Source organism: Hypanus sabinus, chromosome 22 (assembly GCF_030144855.1).
Source record: "Hypanus sabinus isolate sHypSab1 chromosome 22, sHypSab1.hap1, whole genome shotgun sequence".
NCBI lineage: Eukaryota > Metazoa > Chordata > Chondrichthyes > Myliobatiformes > Dasyatidae > Hypanus > Hypanus sabinus.
In genome coordinates this window covers 42,674,955-42,694,513 of record NC_082727.1, presented here as the reverse complement: position 1 = coordinate 42,694,513, position 19,559 = coordinate 42,674,955, and the positions used below count along the sequence as shown (strand labels likewise).

Below are 19,559 nucleotides of genomic sequence, written 5' to 3'. Positions count from 1 at the left end.
ACACAAGGACTACCAAGTCACTTTGCACCTCTGATTTTTGAATTCGCTCCCCATTTAGAAAACAGGCTGTATTTTTATTCCTTCTATCAAAGTGCACAAGCGTACACTTCTGTCCACTGTATTCCACCTGCCACTTCTTTGCCCATTCTCTTAATCTGTCCAAATCCTTCTGCAGACTAACATCTTCCTCAACACCACCTGCCCTTTTACCTATCTACATATCGTCCACAGACTTAGCCACAAAACCATCAATTCTGTCATCCAGATCATTAACATATAGTGTGAAAACTTAGAATATTAATGATGGGATCAAACATAGGAGAACAAATAACAAAAGGTATTAGTTCATTCAAATTTATTTCCATTTCCTTGATGAAAACTTTGATGTTACACCATAGGCTGGACTAATCATTATTGTTCAATTTTGATGAGATACCAAACACCGGAGTTGAAGTACACTCATTAGCCACTTTATTAGGTACACCTGCACATTAATGCCAATCACGTGGCAACAACTCAGTGCATAAAAGCATGCAGACATGGTCAAGAGGCTCAGTTCTTGTTCAGACCAAGCATTAGAACGGGGAAGAATTGTGATCCAATTGGCTGACCATGGAATGATTGTTGGTGCCAGATGGGGTGGTTTGATTATCTCAGAAACTGCTGATCTCCTGGGATTTTCACACATAACAGTCTTGAGAGCTTACAGAGAATGGTGCAAAAAAAAACAATAATCATCCAGTGAGCCACAGTTCTGAGTAAAAATACCTTGTTAATGAGAAAGATCAGAGAAGAATGGTCAGATTGGTTCAAGCTGACAATAACTCAAATAATCATATATTACAACAGTGTTGTGCAGAAGAACATCTTCGAATGCATAACACATCAAACTTGGAAGTGGATGGGATACAGAGATAGAAGACTGCAAACATACACTCAGAGGCTACTTTATTAGGTACAGGAATCACATAATAAAATGCCCAATGAGTGTAAACGTATGTAAGGCACCAGTAAAAGAATGGTCTGGTCGACAAATTAGTTTCAAAAATAGTTTCTGTGACAACTATGGTGCATCCAGTTTGATTGGTAAAAATTGGTTAATTGCTACTCTGGATCCAATGCAGCACAAAAAACACAAATAAGCAACAATAATAATTTTTAAATGCAATAAATATATAAGATAGCTTATATACATTGATTGTATGACCATAAAGTGACACTAGGCTGTACATAAGGTGCCTAACAGGAAAAAAAATATGAGTACTGGTGGAGTTAGTGGGTGGAGGTGTTGATCAGACTTACTGCTTGGGGAAAGTAACTATTTTTGAGTCAGGTAGTCCTATTGTGGATTCTACATAGCCTCTTCCCTGAGAAAAGTGGGGCATGAGCAGGGTGGTCGTATCCTTCATGATGCTAATACCACTTTTCCAGCACCTTGCTGTATTTATGTCTTTTTGATTGTGGGCTCGTGCATTGGGCAGTTTTGACCACCCATTGTAAAGTGTGCTGGTTTATGACAGTGGAGTTTCCATGCCAAGCAGAGGGGCAGCTTGTCAGGAAGCTTGGTCAGTAGAGACTTGGTGAGTTTTCCTGACTGTGTAGAATGTGTTCTGGGACCATGAGGGGCTGTGTGTGATGTGAACAAACACTGTGCGCAAAAGCTAGCCTTAAGGAACTTGGTGTGATGAAAGTTGTAACCAAGGCAATTAATTTTATTTTGTGGACGTGTTTTGATAAAAAAAAGCCAATTTCAGAATTTACTAAGGTGAACTCAGTGTATACAAGACTACTTACATACAACAGTACTGTATTCATTGGCTTCATAGGAGTCTGTCTTCAAACAAGACAGTGTGTTGATGCAATTCATCTGTTTTGACAAGTGAAAAATGTTTTTGTCAAGCTCAGTTACATTATGTGGATTTGTAGATTGACATCTTTTGCAGATTTCCTTTCACATTTAGATTACTTGAACACCAAGTTACAGGGATCTGGTGTTATGTTTGACGATACAAGAGCCTTTGAATTCAAGCTGTAAGTATTTAATGGTGATGCTGAAAATGGCACTTTTTAATTATGCCCCAAACACATGAGATATTAAAATTCCTGAAAAGACAGGCAATCAGAGCATTCAAATGCAATTTTTGAACATCATTGGTTCAGCAACTTCCTTTGAAATTTGCTGAGGGGCAACATGGTAGTGTAGTGGTTTGCACACCACTCTACGATACCAGTGACCCAGGTTCTTTTCCGTCGCTGCCTGTAAGGAGTTTGTGCGTTCTCCCCGTGACTACGTGGATTTCCTCCGGGTGTTCCAGTTTCTTCCCACTGTCCAAAGGTTGGTGGTTTAATTGGTCATTTTAATTCCACTTCCCATCACTATGCTGACATGTTAGTCCATGGTCTCCTCTACTGCTGCAATGAGGGAACTCTCAATTTGGAGGAGAAACACCTTAAGTTACGGCTAGGTAGCCTCCAGTCTGATGGCATGAAGGAACTTTCAGTAATGCCCCCCTTTCACCATTCCCTGTTCCCTTTTCTCTCTCTCACCTTATCTCCTTACCTGCCCATCCCTCCCCCTTTTCATTCTTCCAAGTCCTTTTGTCCTCTCCTTCCCCTTTCCCTAGCCCAGTAACTCTTTCACCAATCAAGTTCCCAGCTCTTTACTTCATCCTTCCCCCACTCCTGGTTTCACCTATCACCTTGAATTTCATCCTCCCCTTCCTACTCTGACTCACCTTCTTTTCTCTAGTCCGGATGAAGGGTTTCAGCCTGAAACATTGGCTGTAATCTTTCCCATTGATGCTGCCTGACCTGCTGAGTTCCTCCAATGTTGTGTGGATGTTGCTTGGATTTCCAGCATCTGCAAATTTTCTCTTGTTTGTGATTGGACTGACACACCATATTGTCTAATCAAGGCAGCTTCCAGGTAAACCTATGCTTTACCCTTTCCAAAGCTGCTACATCCTTCCTGCAATGGGACAGGTAGAATCACACATGATGACATATCCTATGCTTTAGCTTTCATTATACAACCTGCCCCCTTGCAGAAAAAAAGATTCGGGATGATTAGCACCCTAAGGTTTCCCTGTCTCCCTTTCTCTATCTGAGGATCACCCATTCCCTCCCAGTCCTCTTGTCCTTCGGCTGAGTAGAGTCATCCAGGCCATTTGCGAATACTCACATGCAGCCAGCTTTTCAATATAAATTTGTCCCATAATTTAAAATATAATCCAAGTAGAAGAGGCTCATCTTTTAACTGAGCTCCTATTTTCTGCCATTTTTCATCAAAGAATGTAAATCACAATATTAATCACCCTAGGGATTTTATTCCATTTCAAAAAATAACTGCTCTAATTAAAGATTTTAACTTCACTTTGTCTTATGAATTGTAGTAATCTGAAGAAACACCCTTTTATTCCGATTGCCAATCACACTCAAAATAACAGACTGAGCCTGTGCTGTTCTCACTCTGTGGGTCTCTGATCCTGGGTTGACTATGATCTACGAATGTCAAAAATTCACTGTGCACCTATGTTTAAATATAAAGTTGTTTTTTGTATAAGTGCATTTATGTTAGCATTATATTATCTTGAAATTCATTTTCTTACAAGCATTTACAAGAAAAGATAGATTATGAAAAATTTTGATGAATAAAGACTAATGAACACTAATGCGCAAAAAATAAGATGAACTGCATATAAAAATAATACTGAGAACATAAGTTGTAAGAAGTCTTTGAAAGTGAGTATGTCAAAGTTGTGGTGAAAGAAGTTATCCACTCTGGTTCAGGAGGGCGATACTTGTAGCATAATAACTGTTCCTGAACCTGGTGGTGTGGGGCTGAAGGTTCTCTACATCCTACCTGGTGATAGTACCAAGAAGAGATGAAAAGGGTCTTTGATAATGTGTGTTACTTTCTTGTAGCAGTGTTCCATGTAAATGTACTCAATAGTGAAGAGGGTTTAACCTGTGATTGACCACTTTCCATTCCTGGGTATTAGTGTTTCCATACCAGGCTATGATGCAACCGGTTTGGATACTATCCACTGCACATTGATAGAAATTTGTCGAAGTTTTTGGTAAAATGTCTAATCTACACAAGCTTCAAAGAAAGTACATTATGCATTTGTTTAATGACACTTGCCCAAGGAAAAATCCTCGGATATATTGATGACAAAGAATAGTGACATCACACTATTGTATGTACATGAAGTGACACTAGGTTCAGGAGTATCTGAGATGTGACACTAGATAAAGGAATAGCTGAGGTGACAAGAGTGACAATCAACAGATTGTCAAGACAATCAGCAGAGCATATGAAAACACAGTAGGGTAGGCACTGTAGGTATGAGATGCAGAGTGTATATGTAAAGTGGCAGGGCCTTCATTAATGTTCTATAGTTCCCCCATTTGTGCTTTATGGAAATATAGGCATTCTTTTATTCCCTGCCTTTGAGCTTGAGAGAATGCAAAGATTTGTGAAGCTTGGATGACACTTTTGTCAATATGCAAGAAGCTGGCGCCAGTCTAGTCACTGTGACTGTAATTCATTTGGCACTGCAATTATATCTGAAACATTTGACAAGCAAGGGCCAAAATCAAGTAATTAGTGCTGTGCAGATTGGATCACTACTTTACCATGTTTGGAAGCTACAATTCTTCAACCTGTCAATGAATGTACCAGGGATTCTTAGTTAATAATTCAGTAAACACATTTTACTGGGCAGTTTATATTTTAGAATTCTACATAGTATTCTGGCCAAGAAACCCTTCAGTCAATTTCCCACTGCCCACATTCCGCCACTTTTATGGCACAAATTTAAAACTCATATAGTTGCAGAATTCAGTCATGGAATGTCCTGCTATTCATGTAATTCCTTGGCCTTTTCCACAAACGTCTTGGATAGGCAAAAGAACATTCTCAAGGAATGCAGCTTTACTGCAATGCTGTATTAAACAGTCAATTTCTGCTACAGGGACTCCTTGGACAATCACATCTATGCCAGCAGACAGCTTTCAGACCTTGTAGTTCACTTTTCATGGTGTAACTATTGTAATCAGCCTCTTCAGTCCACACTACGTGCAGCCCAGGATACCCATTTACCCACATTAAGCCTGTAGCATTCTATTGTCTTGGCAAATAAAGCTTTTGTTAGATGCTTCTTAAATATCTGAGTGTATCCACCTCCATCTTTTCAGGCAGTGTATTCCACACTCCCAACCACTCAGAATCTTTTACTTTTAACCTTAAAACTTCCCCCATCATAAGAAAAATATTCCCCTCTCTATTGTAGATCTATTCCCCTCTGTACATTGTATACCTACATCAGGTAATCCATTAGCCTCCTCCACTGTGTAAAACAGTATTGAGTGCATCTCTCCAATTCCTTTACAGGCAATACATTTCACACTTAAACCAGAAATATTTCCATTAGCCCGTAATCCTTTTACTCTTGTTATCCACATCTCTTAACCACTGAACTGAAAGGAAAACCCCCTTCACCATCCAAAAATGTCATCAGATGGTGTGGTAGCGTAGTGATTCACTTGTTAACAGTACCAGTGACCCAGGTTCAGTTCCAGCTGCTATCTGAGGAATTTGTACATTCTCATGACCACATGGGTTTTCTCCTATAGCCCACAAAGACCTACTGAGTGATAGGTTAATCGGTCATTGCAAATTGCTCCCACAAATCTAGAGTTAAAATAAGAGATTGCTGTAGCTCAATAAATAACATTTCGCAGTTCCGATTGTAGGATTGCCACCATTACAGCTATCCTTGCATAATACTAATTTTCAGACCCTAGATTACCGTTTTTGCAATTAATTTGGGACTATACTAACGTCTTGCTGAAGGCCACGTTGACAATCAAATATACCCATAACGCTCCTTTTATGTTTCCGAACTGTTCCGTCTACAATATTTCTTTACAAAGACATTGTTGTCCTGGATGATGTCTGTGAAAAATTGTTTGTTCTACATCATTTCACTAGTTCACCTATCCAGCCCTCCACTATCGTTGAAACTGAATCGTGTGTGTCTTGGCCGCTTCCAGAGCGGGATTCTTACTCCGGTTTATGATCTGGTGAACGCTTCTAACAGCGTACTGAATCAGCACAGAATCGAAAAGTTTCCAACTGTCAGTTTTATAATCAAAATAGACTGAAAATTTACAAACTTTTAAATAGAGTTTTAAATAAACCAGCACGTCATCTCACATTTACCAACTTGGCTGACGGTGCGCCACGCCTTCGCTTTCTGAAAAGTCCGCCAGTATAGGATTGCTGCGCCGTGACAGCGCTCAGGAATAGACATGTAATCCAGCTGGAGAGGAGTTCAACATCAGCGGGTAAACGCAAGGCTGGTACCGCGAGAGGCTCTGCTCCACACTCGGACGGTGGCCGTGGATCAGCTGTGGGTAGACGGGCCGTGGGTGGCGATGGGGGCTACTGGTGGCGTGGAGAACGCCATGATCGTTCATGTAGTACCCGGGGAAAGTGCACGGGCCGAAGAGCGGCTCCCTGATCGGCACCGAATGGGTCAAAGCAGGAGTGGCAAAGGAAACAGAGCACAGATCCTGCAGTTGGCGTTTTAGCTTCATTCGACGGTTCTGAAACCATGTCTTCACCTAGGAGGGTGAAAGGAAATTCAAGTTAAAAAACGCAGCCAGAATTAATTCCACATAATACTACTCAGGTTTCCCTATCCACCTTTCCCTGCCAAATTAAATATTTCCCATTTCTAGTTCCGAATGGAGTCGGAATTCCAACATGGTTTCCCTTTTCCTGATCCGTTCAGTGCTTATAAGTCGTTTAAAATTCACATTTCAACATCCAACGGTTTTATTTTTGTATCTTCAAACAATCCCTCTGTGTACAGATAGATTAAAATATACCAGAGTGTCTGGTAAGAGCTGCCAGGAAGACACACTCACCTGGGTTTCGGACAGGTGTAGTAAAGCAGCCAGTTTGCTCCTCTCGGACGCCCCCAGGTACGTCTGCCGCTTGAACTTCTTTTCCAGTTTGTGGATCTGCTGTGCTGTGAATGCGGTGCGCACTCGGCGGGGGACATCACAACCACAACCCACGCTTCTCCCTCGGTCGTCCCCAGCCGAGCCCTCCGAACGGCCGGAATCGCTCTCCGAACTCCAGTAATCCTCCTGACCTGTGGGTTAAGCAAAGATGCACCGTGAGGGTCTGCAGTGTTAGGCGCAGAATCCGGAATCGCAACTCGTAGTGGGTTATTAACAATGTTTTACTAATAGTCAGACCCTCCCTTAGAGGATGCTCTCGGTCACCATCGCCCATCCCAAGCAGCGACAGTCTTTGCATTTCAAGCGTAGAGTGACCGGTACCTGGTAGTGCTTGTAGGCAGGAAACAGTGGAGTCTTCTGCGGGAGAATTCTGAGTGAGGGGCACAGATGGTTTGCAACTCCCCGGAGAACCTTCACCAGGCGTCTTCTCGTTATACACCTCGTGGCTACTTCGAGCGAGCCAATCAATTGAAAAGTTTCCTTTCACCATCTTCCTTCTGCCTCGAATTTGGAGTCCGTGTCGTGAGCCTCCACCTTAATTTATGTGGCCTTGCTCAGCGGCAATTTCCATGTGTGAAAATACTTCAAAGCAAAGATAACGGGCAGACAATGCCGAACAATTGGCTCTAATTTAGGAAATCATTAATGTGTTTGAGTATCCGGCAAATCCGTGAACGCTGGCTCCACCAAGTCTGCGGCGCTTCTCTCTGGCCTTTTTGAATGGGGGAATCTGAGGGATCCTTGCTGTTTCGCAAATAGGCATGATAAATAATCAAAGCAATATATATTTTCACACACCAAGCAGGTATCGTTTTCTGTTGGAATCGCTGTCGGCAATTCGCAAAGCGCTTCCGACCTGTCATTAATGAGCCCATGAATCGAAACTGCCAACAATTAAATGCGAACTACATGTTGCTGCTTCTCAGAACGGCAAATGGTTGGCAGCAAGCAGTTGAAACTAGAGGGAATAGTTCACTACGTGAATCTCAATTATTTATGCTTACCCAATTTAATGTTCTCTTCATAATACATTGGAAGTTTAGAAAGCAGACGGAATCTATTTTCGAAATCGCGTTCTTGGTGGCGAGGAAGAGTAGAGCTTGTTACACTACAGGCCACGAATCCTCAGTTATATTGAAATAACGTTTCAAATGACAAGGGCGACTTTAAAGCAGTTACTTTCAGACTCCTACAAATGCCTGGGATGAAGATATAATCCTCTCCGGTCCTCATATCCGTCTATCAGTTTCGCGCCAAAATTTGAATTAGGAGCCAAAGCTCCCAAAGTCAGTGTTGTCATCCAATGAGATCACGACTGATCTCAATGTGATCTCGGCTTCACTTGAAATTTTCCAGCAAGCCGCATGATGCCACCAGACTCTGCAGGTGTAAGTTTATTTACATGAATTATTGAGTACTGGCCAGAGGTTTCCTTGGAGAGGGAACTTGCCCAATACCCATTAATCAGCACGCCTGTTTTAGCTAAAACTATAATTGTTAATGTGGTTATAACTAAAGCCACAGTATCAACCTATAATTTAAATCCCAACAATGGTTGGTCCATTCAAAGCAGCAAACCACATTTTATTTAACTAGAGAAGGAGGTGTGATCTTACACCAGTGCTTAAAATTATAAGGGGCATAGATAGCATCAGTGCACATGGTTTGGGGAATCAAGAGCTAGAGGGCATGGCTAAGTGAGAGGGGAGAGAATTAATAGCAGCCGGGTTGGCAAGTTTTACACCAGAAGATTGTCACTATAAGGAAGTGTTTCAGGCAAGCTCATTAACAACATTTAAAAGGTACATCAATAAGGAAAGTTTACAGGGATGGGCCAAATGGGACTAGCTTGGATGGGTATCTTGGCAGACATGCAACAGTTGGGCCACAGGGCCCGGTTCTTATCTCTATTACTCTGGAGTGTTAACTTGCTTTATTTTGGACTCTGACTCATGAAACATTTCAATACAATTACACCTGATAGATTTATAACGTTTCATTAATAAAAGCATCTTTTCAGTGGGTTAGTGTATCCAAACTAATTACACTGCTCTGTTGCTGAACGTTAGTGTCTTCAGAAATAAGTCCCCTTTAAATAATCTTCTTATTGATACCACATCAATCACCATATTAACTCCAATTTCTCCAGAAAGTGAATATGAAACTACAATTAGTTTATAACCAGTTGGTAACCTGCAACATGGTAATTGATTACTTTATTTCACCATCTTACCATAAGATATAGGAGCAAATTTAGGCCATTTGGCCCATCTAGTCTGCCATTTCATCATGATTGATCCAATTTTCCTCTCAGCCCTAATCTCCTGCCTTTTCCCTGTATCCCTTCATGCCCTGACCAACCAACAATCTATCATCCTCTGCCTTGAATATACATAAAGACGTAGCCTTACAGGTGCCTATGGAAAAGAATTCCACAAATTCACCATTCTCTAGCTAAAGAAAGTCCAGCTCATCTCCATTCTAAAAGGATGTTCCTCTTTACTGAGGTTGTATCCTCTTGTCTTAGACTCTCCCACCATAAGAAACATCCTCTCCACCAAGGCCTTTCACTATTTGATAGGATTCAATGAGATAATTCTCCTGAATTCTCGTGAATACAGGCCCAGAGCCATCAGACAGGCTTAATATGATAAGCCATTCAATCCTGGAATCATTTTGTAAACCTTCTTTGAACCCTCTCCAGTTTCAGCACAGCCATTCTAAGATTAAGAGCCCAAACCTGCTCATAATACTACAAGAAAGATCTCACCAGTGCTTTTTAAATGTATCAACATTACATCCTTCCTTTTATATTCTAGTCCTCTTGAAATGAATGCTACCATTGCAATTGCCTTCATCACCACTGACCCAGCCTGCAAATTAACCTTTAGGGAGTCCTGCACAAGGACTCCCAAGTCCCTTTGCATCTCATTTTTGTGTATTTTTTCTCCATTTAGAAAATAATCATCCCTTTCATTCCTTCTGCCAAAGTGCTTGACCATACACTTCCTGACACTTTATTCCATCTGCCATTTCTTTGTCTATTCTTATAATCTGTCGAAGTCCTTCTGTAGCCTCTCTATTCCTCAAAACTATCTGCGAACTTTGCTTTGCAACAAAGCCATCAATTCCATCATCTAAATCGTTGATATGTAACATAAAAAGAATCGGTCCCAATAAAGACCCCTGTGGAACATCACTAGTCTCCGGCAGCTAATCAGCAAAAGCTCCCTTTATTCCCACATTTTGCCTCCTGTCAATCGTTCACTGTTTTATCCAGGCTAGAATAGTTCCTGTAATACCATGGACTAGTAGCTTGTTAAGCAGACTCATGTGTGGCACCCTGTCAAAGGCCTTCTGAAAATCCAAGTACACAGCTGAATCACCTTTGTCTATCCTGTCTGTTACTTCTTCAAGAGAATTCCAACAGATTCGTCAGGCAAGATTATCCCTTGAGGAAGCCATGCTGTCTATGTCCTATTTTATCATGTGCCTCCAAGTACCCTGAGACCACATCCTTAATAATCAACTCCAACATCTTCCCAACACAGAGGTCAGACTAACTGGCCTTTAGCTTCTTCTTTCTCACTCCCTTCTTGAAGAGTGCAATGACATTTGCAATTTTCCACTCTTCTGGAACCATACCAGATTCTAGTGGTGGTTGAAAGATCATAGCTAATGCTGCCACAATCTCTTCAGCCACCTCTTTCAGAACTCTGGGTGTACACTGTCTAATCCAGGTGATTTATCTACCTTCAGATCTTTCACTTTCCCAAGAATCTTCTCTCTAGTTATGGAGCTTTACCCACTTCATGCCCCCTGACACCTGGAAGTTCCACAATACTTCTAGTGTCTTCCACAGCGAGGACTGGTGCAAAATACTTATTCTGTTTGGTAAGTCTATATCTCTTTGTCAAATGACCTGTCAGATTTGAGATCTTTCCATGTCGATCTATACAATTGATAAGTTCCTTAACATTAATTTCTCTGTTATTTGAATAATATATTTAGGAAAATGTATTTTATACAGGAAAAGATGTTATTGTGACCAAGGTATGAAATTGTATGTCATTGTTGATGGAAAATTAGTAGTACATATCATGTAGGTTTGATATATGATTTTTAATTTTTTATATTGTAGATTTGCAGCCCTAATAAAAATAAGAAAGAGACCATTCTTTTCAGGTCTATCCTTTCTAAAAATGCCTGTTTATTGGAATGTAAAAAGATTACCAAAGAATGCTTCTTCTGGAACCTATGTTTGAAGAACCATCAAACACGAGGAAATCTGCAGATGCTGGATGTTGACCTGTGTGATTCACATCAAGTGCAATACACAAACGTTCAGAATCAATATCTATAGGGTTTAAAAGGGACCTGAATTTTCTCAAGAATAAATTACTTTTACAATCTATTTGATATATCTTAAGATAATTTGGTATATTTTAAGGCAAATTGATATGTAATATTGAGGAGGTGAAAGGTGACACGGATAGTCTAAATATGGAGTTAAAATTGCATTTAGCTCAGCCAAAATCGTATTAAATTGCGGTGCAAGTTTGAGGGACCGGGTGGCCTAGGGATTTGCTGGTATTGCCACAATTGTAATAGTAATAGCAAATGTGAAAGCACTCAGCAGCGGGAGAAGGTCGATTCTGTATGTGATCTGTTGAGGGGTATTGGTTTATTACGCAGTTACAAGACCTTCTATAAACATTAAAGGTATATATTCTCTCCCTGCTGTTATCTCTCCAAATACAAGGGGCAACTTGGACTAATACTAACGCTACTTCAGTTTCAACACCACAGCCCCTACGTATCTGACTTGGATTGCACCAAGTTTCGTTAGTTGCGTATCCGGGAAGATGAAAGTCATCTGTTTCAGAGTTTGCCGCTATCTCGGCGGCCTGTCGCTGGCTTCATTCGTTTTACACGGCCAGCGTCTTAGGCTGAACCAAACTGCTTGAAGCCTTGACAGTCAAACTTGAATTAAGTTTGCAGTTCGATATCCTCTCAATTGTAAATCGATTAAATCCGCTGCGAAGCACTTTTAATTTGCATTAGACCTGCCGGAGAGCAGGTTCACACCATGAACAGTGACACTGACTGTTGATGTGTCAGACGATCAAGGAGTAAATGAAAACAATTAACCCAGTAGGTAAGCGTCCTGCCTGCTGAGCGATCCCCCAATACCTCGTCCAACAGGATCGCGTGCGGAGTCCTGGCCTACACACCACCACCTTTCATCTCCTTTGTTTATTCTCCACGCTATTATTGTCACACTATTAACATTATTTGGGGTTGGGTCCTATTAACTACAGGATGCACTGCGAAACTCAACTACGCAGTGCATAAAAACGTGGATATTTGCTAAAAATTCTCATAAATGATTTATGCAGCCCTTCAGAGCAGATTTCCCGAGTCTACAAAGAGCTCAACTTTTGTTACATACGTGTGAATGTTTGAATATAAAGACTTTCTTCCAATAGCACTTGGCCAAATTGTGAAAGTGATTTTAACTAGTGAAACCGATCCAAGTGAAGTTAACTGAAATGTTTATTGTCCTTATCAGTTCCACAATCTAATGCAGAACGTGGTTTAGTTGGGTTCAAATGGGATTTCTCACTTTACCGACAAAGGTTTTCATTCGAATTCAATCTTTTCACACGTTTCGAGGATTCCGCGTCTGCCTTCCAGTGAAATAGGCGCTAATTCTGAAAATACATCCCTTTAAGTAATTTAGTGCGCGCTATAAACTCTTCATAGTATCCATTTTACAAAATATGGCAGAAAAGGGCGATGTACAAAATTGGAGCTAGAACGAAGAAAGCAAGTTTCTTATTATGGATTTAAACCAACTGATGGAAAAGGCAGGAGGAATGGGAGAAAGTTTCTGGGATTTACAAAACAGTGTCACCCCAGGTACAGCCTCGACTATAGCGGGCACACACAGACCTGACGGCGCCAACGATTAGCAGCTTTGCCGATTCCCAAAGCATTTCATTGATGCCTTTAATTAGTTCGAACTAGCCCCCGCTGTTTGCTTATTATCTTTCCTTTGATGCCTCTTCAGACATGCAAATTCTCAGGCGGTCTGAACAAACCCTCGCTTTATTTGTGATGAATCCGAGAAAGGGAAAAGACGTTAATTAACGTGCAGGTAGTCCGCCCCGCCTCGCACTCTTTGCAGCCGGAGGAAACCTCGTCAGGACAGGTTTGAAGTTGCCTTAAAAATCAAAGAACAGGTTGACAGTTGTACTGGTAACCGATCCAACTCGCCGCTGTCCCCACCGTCATTATTCATACGGCCGTAGTCAGTTTGAGAGCCGATTTACAGTTAAAATTGTAATTCGCCCATTAAATTCCCAAAATATTATTTCAAAACACTAGATGCTACAGAAAAGAAACATTGAATTTAAGAGATTTGCCGGTCTGTGTTCGAACAGCTCTGGGATAGTTACATTTTTGGAAGCTTATTCGCAGATTGATGAGACATTTCAGTACAAAAACTTGTATTTGCATGGATTGTGGAAGTGGTTCAACAGTTCTTTAGAAGTTATTTTAAATAAAATGAAATGACCTGGATTTTCGTTCCATTGAGTCAAGTTGTAAGAAAGCACCTTGCAGGCCAACCTACGAAATGCCTTCCCACAAAAGGTAAAAATCAGTTATAAACATAATGGACTCAATTTCTCCCCAAAATATTTCATTCAGCAAATCTACAAATATAAAGAGCAACGAACACAAAATGCTGGAGGAACCCAACAGGCCAGGCGGCATCTATGGAAAAAAGTACAGTCGACGTTTCAGGCCAAACCTCTTTGGTAGGACTGGGGGAAAAAAAGCTGAAGAGTAGATTTAAAATGTGGGGGGAGGGGACAGAGAACCACCAGATGATAGATGAGGGGGAGGAATGAAGTAAAGAGCTGGGAAGTTGATTGGTGGAAAAAGGGGATGGGAAATGGAGTGGGTGGGGTGCTAGGGATGTTACGGGAAGTTTGAGAAATTGATGTTCATACCATCAGGTTGGAGGCTACCCAAATGCAATATAGGGTGTTGTTCCTCCAACCTAAGTGTGACCTCATCACAACAGTGGAGGAGGCCATAGATAGACAGATCAGAATGGGAATGGGAATTAAAATGGATGGCCACAGGGAGCTCCTGCTTGATCTGGCAGATGAAGTGTAGATGCTTGGCGAAGTGGTCTTCCAAACTATGTCAGGTCTTACCAATGTACAGGAGGCCACGCCAGGAGCACTGAACACAGTAAATGACCCCAACAGACTCATCTGGAAGGACTAATTAGGACCCTGGATGGTAGTGAGGGAGGAGGTGTAGGGGCAGGTCTAGCCCTTGTTCTCCTTACAAGCATAAGTGCCAGGAGGGCGATCAATGGGGAGGGATAAATGGACAAGTGAGTCACACAGGGAGCGATCCCTGTGGAAGGCAGAAAGTTGGGGGGGGGGTGCGGTGGAGGCAAACATTTGCTAGGTGGTGGGATCCTGTTGGAGGTGGTGGAAGTTTTGGAGAATATGTGCTGGACATGGAGGCTGATGGGGTGGTAGGTGAAGACAAGAGGAATCCTATCCCTGGTAGCATGGCAAGAGGATGACATCTTCCACTTGCAAATCAAGTGAATATTCATTCTTGCAATATAGAAGAGGTGGCAGAAGATATGCACACAACAAAGTCCAACAAACAGTGGTACACTCGAGAGTGAAGCTAGCACGTTGGTTAACAAATCTGATAATGGACCCTCTGTCAGTTATGCAATGGACCATCAGTTTAGATATTTGCACTCAAGCTTTTTGGAGTTGGACAACAAATTGCCTTCATAGTCAGAGGCAAGCATATTATCAACTGACTATTTTGATTATGTGCAGATTGCAGATGACCTGCTGTACTATAGTCTAATGTCAAGTGTAGGACATACAGTACCTGACAGAAGTAGCTAAGTTCCTTAAAGGACATTAGGGAAATGTTTGTACTTAATGAAATTTGAAAAATTATAATTATTTAGAGATATACGGGACAATTTTCAATGACCCAAGAAAAACCCATGTATTCCATGGGAGGGTGCAAACTCCTTATAGAGGATTGTACTCTGAACTCCATGCCTCTGAGCTGTAATAGTGTTGCACTAGCTGCTACATTATGCCCAATTTTTCTGATTATGTTTTTTAACTTGCAATTGTGTGGTTTGCAACTTGCTTTGGGACAAGCTTTATTTTCTATCCAGCAATAACAACTTGCATTAACATAATGTCTTAAATGTAATAAAACCTCCCAATCTGCTTGGCATGAGGTACATAAAATTAAATTTAACACCAAACAACATATTGGCAGTGTCTGAAGTATCAAGGAGGAGAGGTCAGGAGAGCTGAGGAATTCCTTCCAGAGACTAGAGTTTAAGCAGCTGATGACATAGCCACCAATGGCTCATTGGTGAGGTGAGAAGGAACGTACAAAGGGAATGTGAAAGGCAAGTATTTTTACATGCAGAGAATGGTGGCAAGGAATGCATTGCCAGGGAGGTGTTAAAGATAGATAGCTGATAGTCAATGTACAGGGCAGAGTGATCAGATTAATTAGGAATAATGGGTTAATGGGAAGAAGTCATCTCTCCGACACAGTGGTGTCCCTCAATGTCACAAAAACAAAGGAGTTGGTTGTGGACTACAGGAGGAATGGAGACGGGATAACCCTATTGGCATCAATGGATCTGGGGTTGAGAGGGTGAACAGCTTTAAGTTCCTCAACATCCACATCACCGAGGACCTCACGTGGTCTGTACACACTGGCTGTGTGGTGAAAAGGGCAAAACAGCGCCTCTTTCATCTCAGACAGTTGAAGAAGTTTGGAATGGGCCCCCAAACCCTAAGAACATTCTACAGGGACACAATTGAGAGCATCCTGACTGGCTGCATCACTGCCTGGTATGGGAACTGTACCTTCCTTAATTGCAGGACTCTGCAGAGAGTGGTGTGGACAGTCCAGCACATCTGTAGTTGTGAACTTCCCATGATTCAGGACATTTACAAAGACAAGTGTGTTAAAAGGTGTGTAGGATCATTGGGGACCCAAGCCATCCCAACCACAATCTATTCCAGTCGCTACCATCTGGGAAGTGGTACCACAGCATAAAAGCCAGGAACAACAGGCTCCGGAACAGCTTCTTCCACCAGACAATCAGACTGATGAACTCTCATTGATTTGAGTGTACTGTACTCTATATTACATTGACTGTTCTATTTATTATAAATTACTAAGATTGCACATGGCACATTTAGATGGAGATGTAACACAAGGATTTTCACTCCTCATGTATGTGAAGGATATAAGAAATAAAGCTGTCTGGCCTGCTGAGTTCTGCCAGCATTTTGTGTTTTTAAGAAATAAAGCTAATTCAGTTCAACTCAAATAACTAGCTTAGCAAAGCATCATAGGCCAAAGGGCCTGTCCTGTGCTGATTTGTTCTATGTTCTTCTAGCCTCTCCACTGATGCTGCCTGACCTACCAAATTCCTCCAGCATGTGAGTGAGTTAACTCTGGATTTCCAGCATTTGCCGGATCTCTTGTGTTTGTCCTACCTGGCATTGTTTTGATATTCACAAACATTCAAGTTATTAACGATTATTAAAAGTTAAAATATTTTAAAACACATTATCTTAAAATAATCAAAAGCGTTTAAACTAACGTATTTAAATCACGTACTTCTTCCGATCTGATTTCTCCCTTTTGGTTGAACAGATTTGCTGTAGTTGGGCCAGATTAACCTGTTGTGATTTTGGCTGGGAAATTTCCCAAGCTGTGCTGATATAAATCTACAGCAAACCTGTTGGAATCAGTTCCCAACTTGGGGTTCACGGGCCCCTCATTTAATAGTAGTCGCCATGACATTAACCGGGCTGTTAATCCCTGCATTCGAGGGAACATCATGGTATAACAGCTGATGCTCTATCTACACATAGATGGTAAACTACTGGGGCTCCAGGCAGATCCCTGTGGAACCCCAAGAATCACATTCTCCCTGCGGATATATGGTCATATCTTCTGCCGTTTACTGTTCAGTGCGTTAAAGTGTTAAGTAATCGGCACTGTATAAAATATCAAAGCCACTGCATGGGAAGATAGTTCAGGTGATCGGCATCTATAATTATGGATTCCGGACATTAAGAAAAACATGGCCTTACAGGTGGCTGGAAAGCACTGATTAATCCCAGAGCTATAACTTCATTTTCGCACAAAGGGCCAATTAGTTCACTGGGATTATGCCACAGGCAATATCGTCTATATTTCCCCACATTCTGCCTTCAAAAAAGAGCTTATTCATTAAAAAACTGAATCTGAATCAGAATGACATGAAATTTGTTTTTCAACAATAGTACAGTGCAAATACATAACATTGCTATAAAATACAATTGCAAAGGAATAGTGAGGTAGAGTTCACGGTTCATGAACTGTTTAGAAATCTGCTGACGGAGGGGAAGATGCTGTTTGTCAAGTGTTGAGTGTTGGTTTTTCAGTCTCCTACTTCTCCTCCCGGCCGATTCTGATCTCCTTCAAGATGCGATTAAGATGACCACCACTGCGTTATGATAAAGTGTCCTCACATCCCTTGTCTTTTAAAGAGAAAGGAAATTCCAGCCCTTTCAATTCCGAAACAATCTAGCAAATCTTTACTGCGCCCGCTCCGGCCCATAATGTGATCAATGTTAGGTGATAGCTATGTCCCATAACATTCCCCTTTATATATTCCGTGCTTTTCCTTATGAAGCCCTTGGATACCAGATGCTTTGTAAATAACATGTTTCTTTAAATGTTTACTTGTTTCTACACCCTCTGTAAACTTGAATTAGACTTTGTGTATTGATGGAACTAAGTGACCTCATTTATTTCAGTCCGAATGGACATAAAGTAGGATTCAAAGAGCGGCGGCATCTTCAAACAAACCGCAGTCTTTGTGGTCGGGTTTACCTTACTGCTAAAATATCATCAGCGATGATGGGCTCTTTTAAGGATTAGCGGCAACCCAACAGTACTGTAAATGATTTGTAAATAGTATAATTTGCATTTGCTTGAGTGGTTTACTGTTTTCCTCTCCGTTCACAAGGCTTTGATCACAGTCAACCGATCGGAACAACCACAAACCAAACTATTTTTATTCACGCTTCAGCGCCAGACTTCAGGCGCCCGTCTGTGTGCGGATACAGCAGCGATGTGAAATGGAAGGCTCATTTATTGGTTTAAAATTCAGCTTTTAGTTACAACGGGCCACAAGTCGCTATCTTCTTCCGGCATTTGCCATATAATAGTACGCATGGAGGTGCAAAGCCACTAGTAGTTTCATGTTGGCAAAGAAACTGGCGCGTATGGTTAGGACGTCCAGTCTGTTTTGCTCCTTCGAGTGAATTGGCTCTCAGCACCCCCCCCCCCCCATAACCACTATTAGTGATGCTGGGTTAACGTAGACGTTCAGAACAAATTTCTACAACTCAGAAGGGGGAGAGGTCAGTGAATTAGTCTCGAGGACCGACACATCACTTGAATTGTGAAAACAAAGAATCGCGACGTTCAGGTATCTGTGGAAGTTATCGGACGGTTTGAAAGGAGAACAGTAGCCTGGTCAATTGTGGGAGTGAATAATTGACCGCGAATGTAGGGGAAAAAAATTACTTCTGAACTGTGCTCAGAGTTTAGGTGAATGAGCGAATTCGATCGCTGTACAGTACCATATTGTCGCGAGTGATAATTTGCACTCCTCCTTGAAATTTAATGCGGGAGACCAGCCGATTTCCGTTATGTTTTTGCTGTCCGTGGGAATTTAATCTGAGAAGATTAACTACATTGCCAACACACACACGAAATGCAGGAGGAACTCAGTAGGCCAGGCAGCAACTAAGGAAAAAAGTAAACATTTGCACCCCCTCCCCCCCGCTTCACCATTCCCATTTCCCTCTCACCTCATCCCCTTACCTACCACCCATCTCCTTCTAGTGCTCCTCACTCTTCCCTTTCTTTCATGATTTTCTACTGGCTCCTATCAGATTTCCCCTTCCCCAGCCCTTTCTCTCTTTCAGCTTCCCGGCTCTTAACTTCCCCCTCCCCCTTCTGGTTTCATCTGTCATGTCACCTTGTACTTCTTCCCCCACCCCCGACTTCTTGTTTTAACTTCTCATCGGCCGCGGCCCAAAACGTCGGCTCTTTGTTCACTTCCATAGAGGCTGCCTGGCCTGTTTCCACCATCATTTTATGTACCTTGGATTTCCAGCATCTGCAGATTTTCTCCTATTGTATCTACATTGACACTTGTAGGGGATACATCTACAAGTGAAAGCTTCCTTTAATCTAAACCATTTATTTAAATAAGCTAATTCCAATATTAATCGTGACTAAAACATCAAGGTATTAGAACATAAGGCCTAGTAGCAGGAGCAAGCCTTGCATCCAAGTACAGTATTGGCTGATATCCCTCAACATTATATTCCCCCATTACACCAATCGGAATGGTATTCTGGTAGTTG

The 19,559-nt window shown here is 41.6% G+C and overlaps 1 protein-coding gene across 2 annotated transcripts; it reads right to left on the bottom strand.

The window, feature by feature from the left end:
* Nucleotides 1–6,154: 6,154 nt before the first annotated feature.
* Nucleotides 6,155–8,035, bottom strand: LOC132379773 (homeobox protein vent1-like). Of its 2 annotated transcripts, none has more exons than XM_059948063.1 (3): nt 7,261–8,035; nt 6,937–7,166; nt 6,155–6,630 (listed from the first exon to the last, which is right to left on the bottom strand). In XM_059948063.1, the coding sequence occupies exons 1-3, from the start codon at nt 7,523–7,525 to the stop codon at nt 6,304–6,306; spliced, it is 822 nt and encodes a 273-aa protein (XP_059804046.1). In that variant the 5' UTR covers nt 7,526–8,035; the 3' UTR covers nt 6,155–6,303. The 2 variants fall into 2 exon arrangements, with proteins under 2 accessions (XP_059804046.1, XP_059804045.1); XM_059948062.1 differs by having other exon boundaries at nt 7,357–8,035.
* Nucleotides 8,036–19,559: the final 11,524 nt, after the last annotated feature.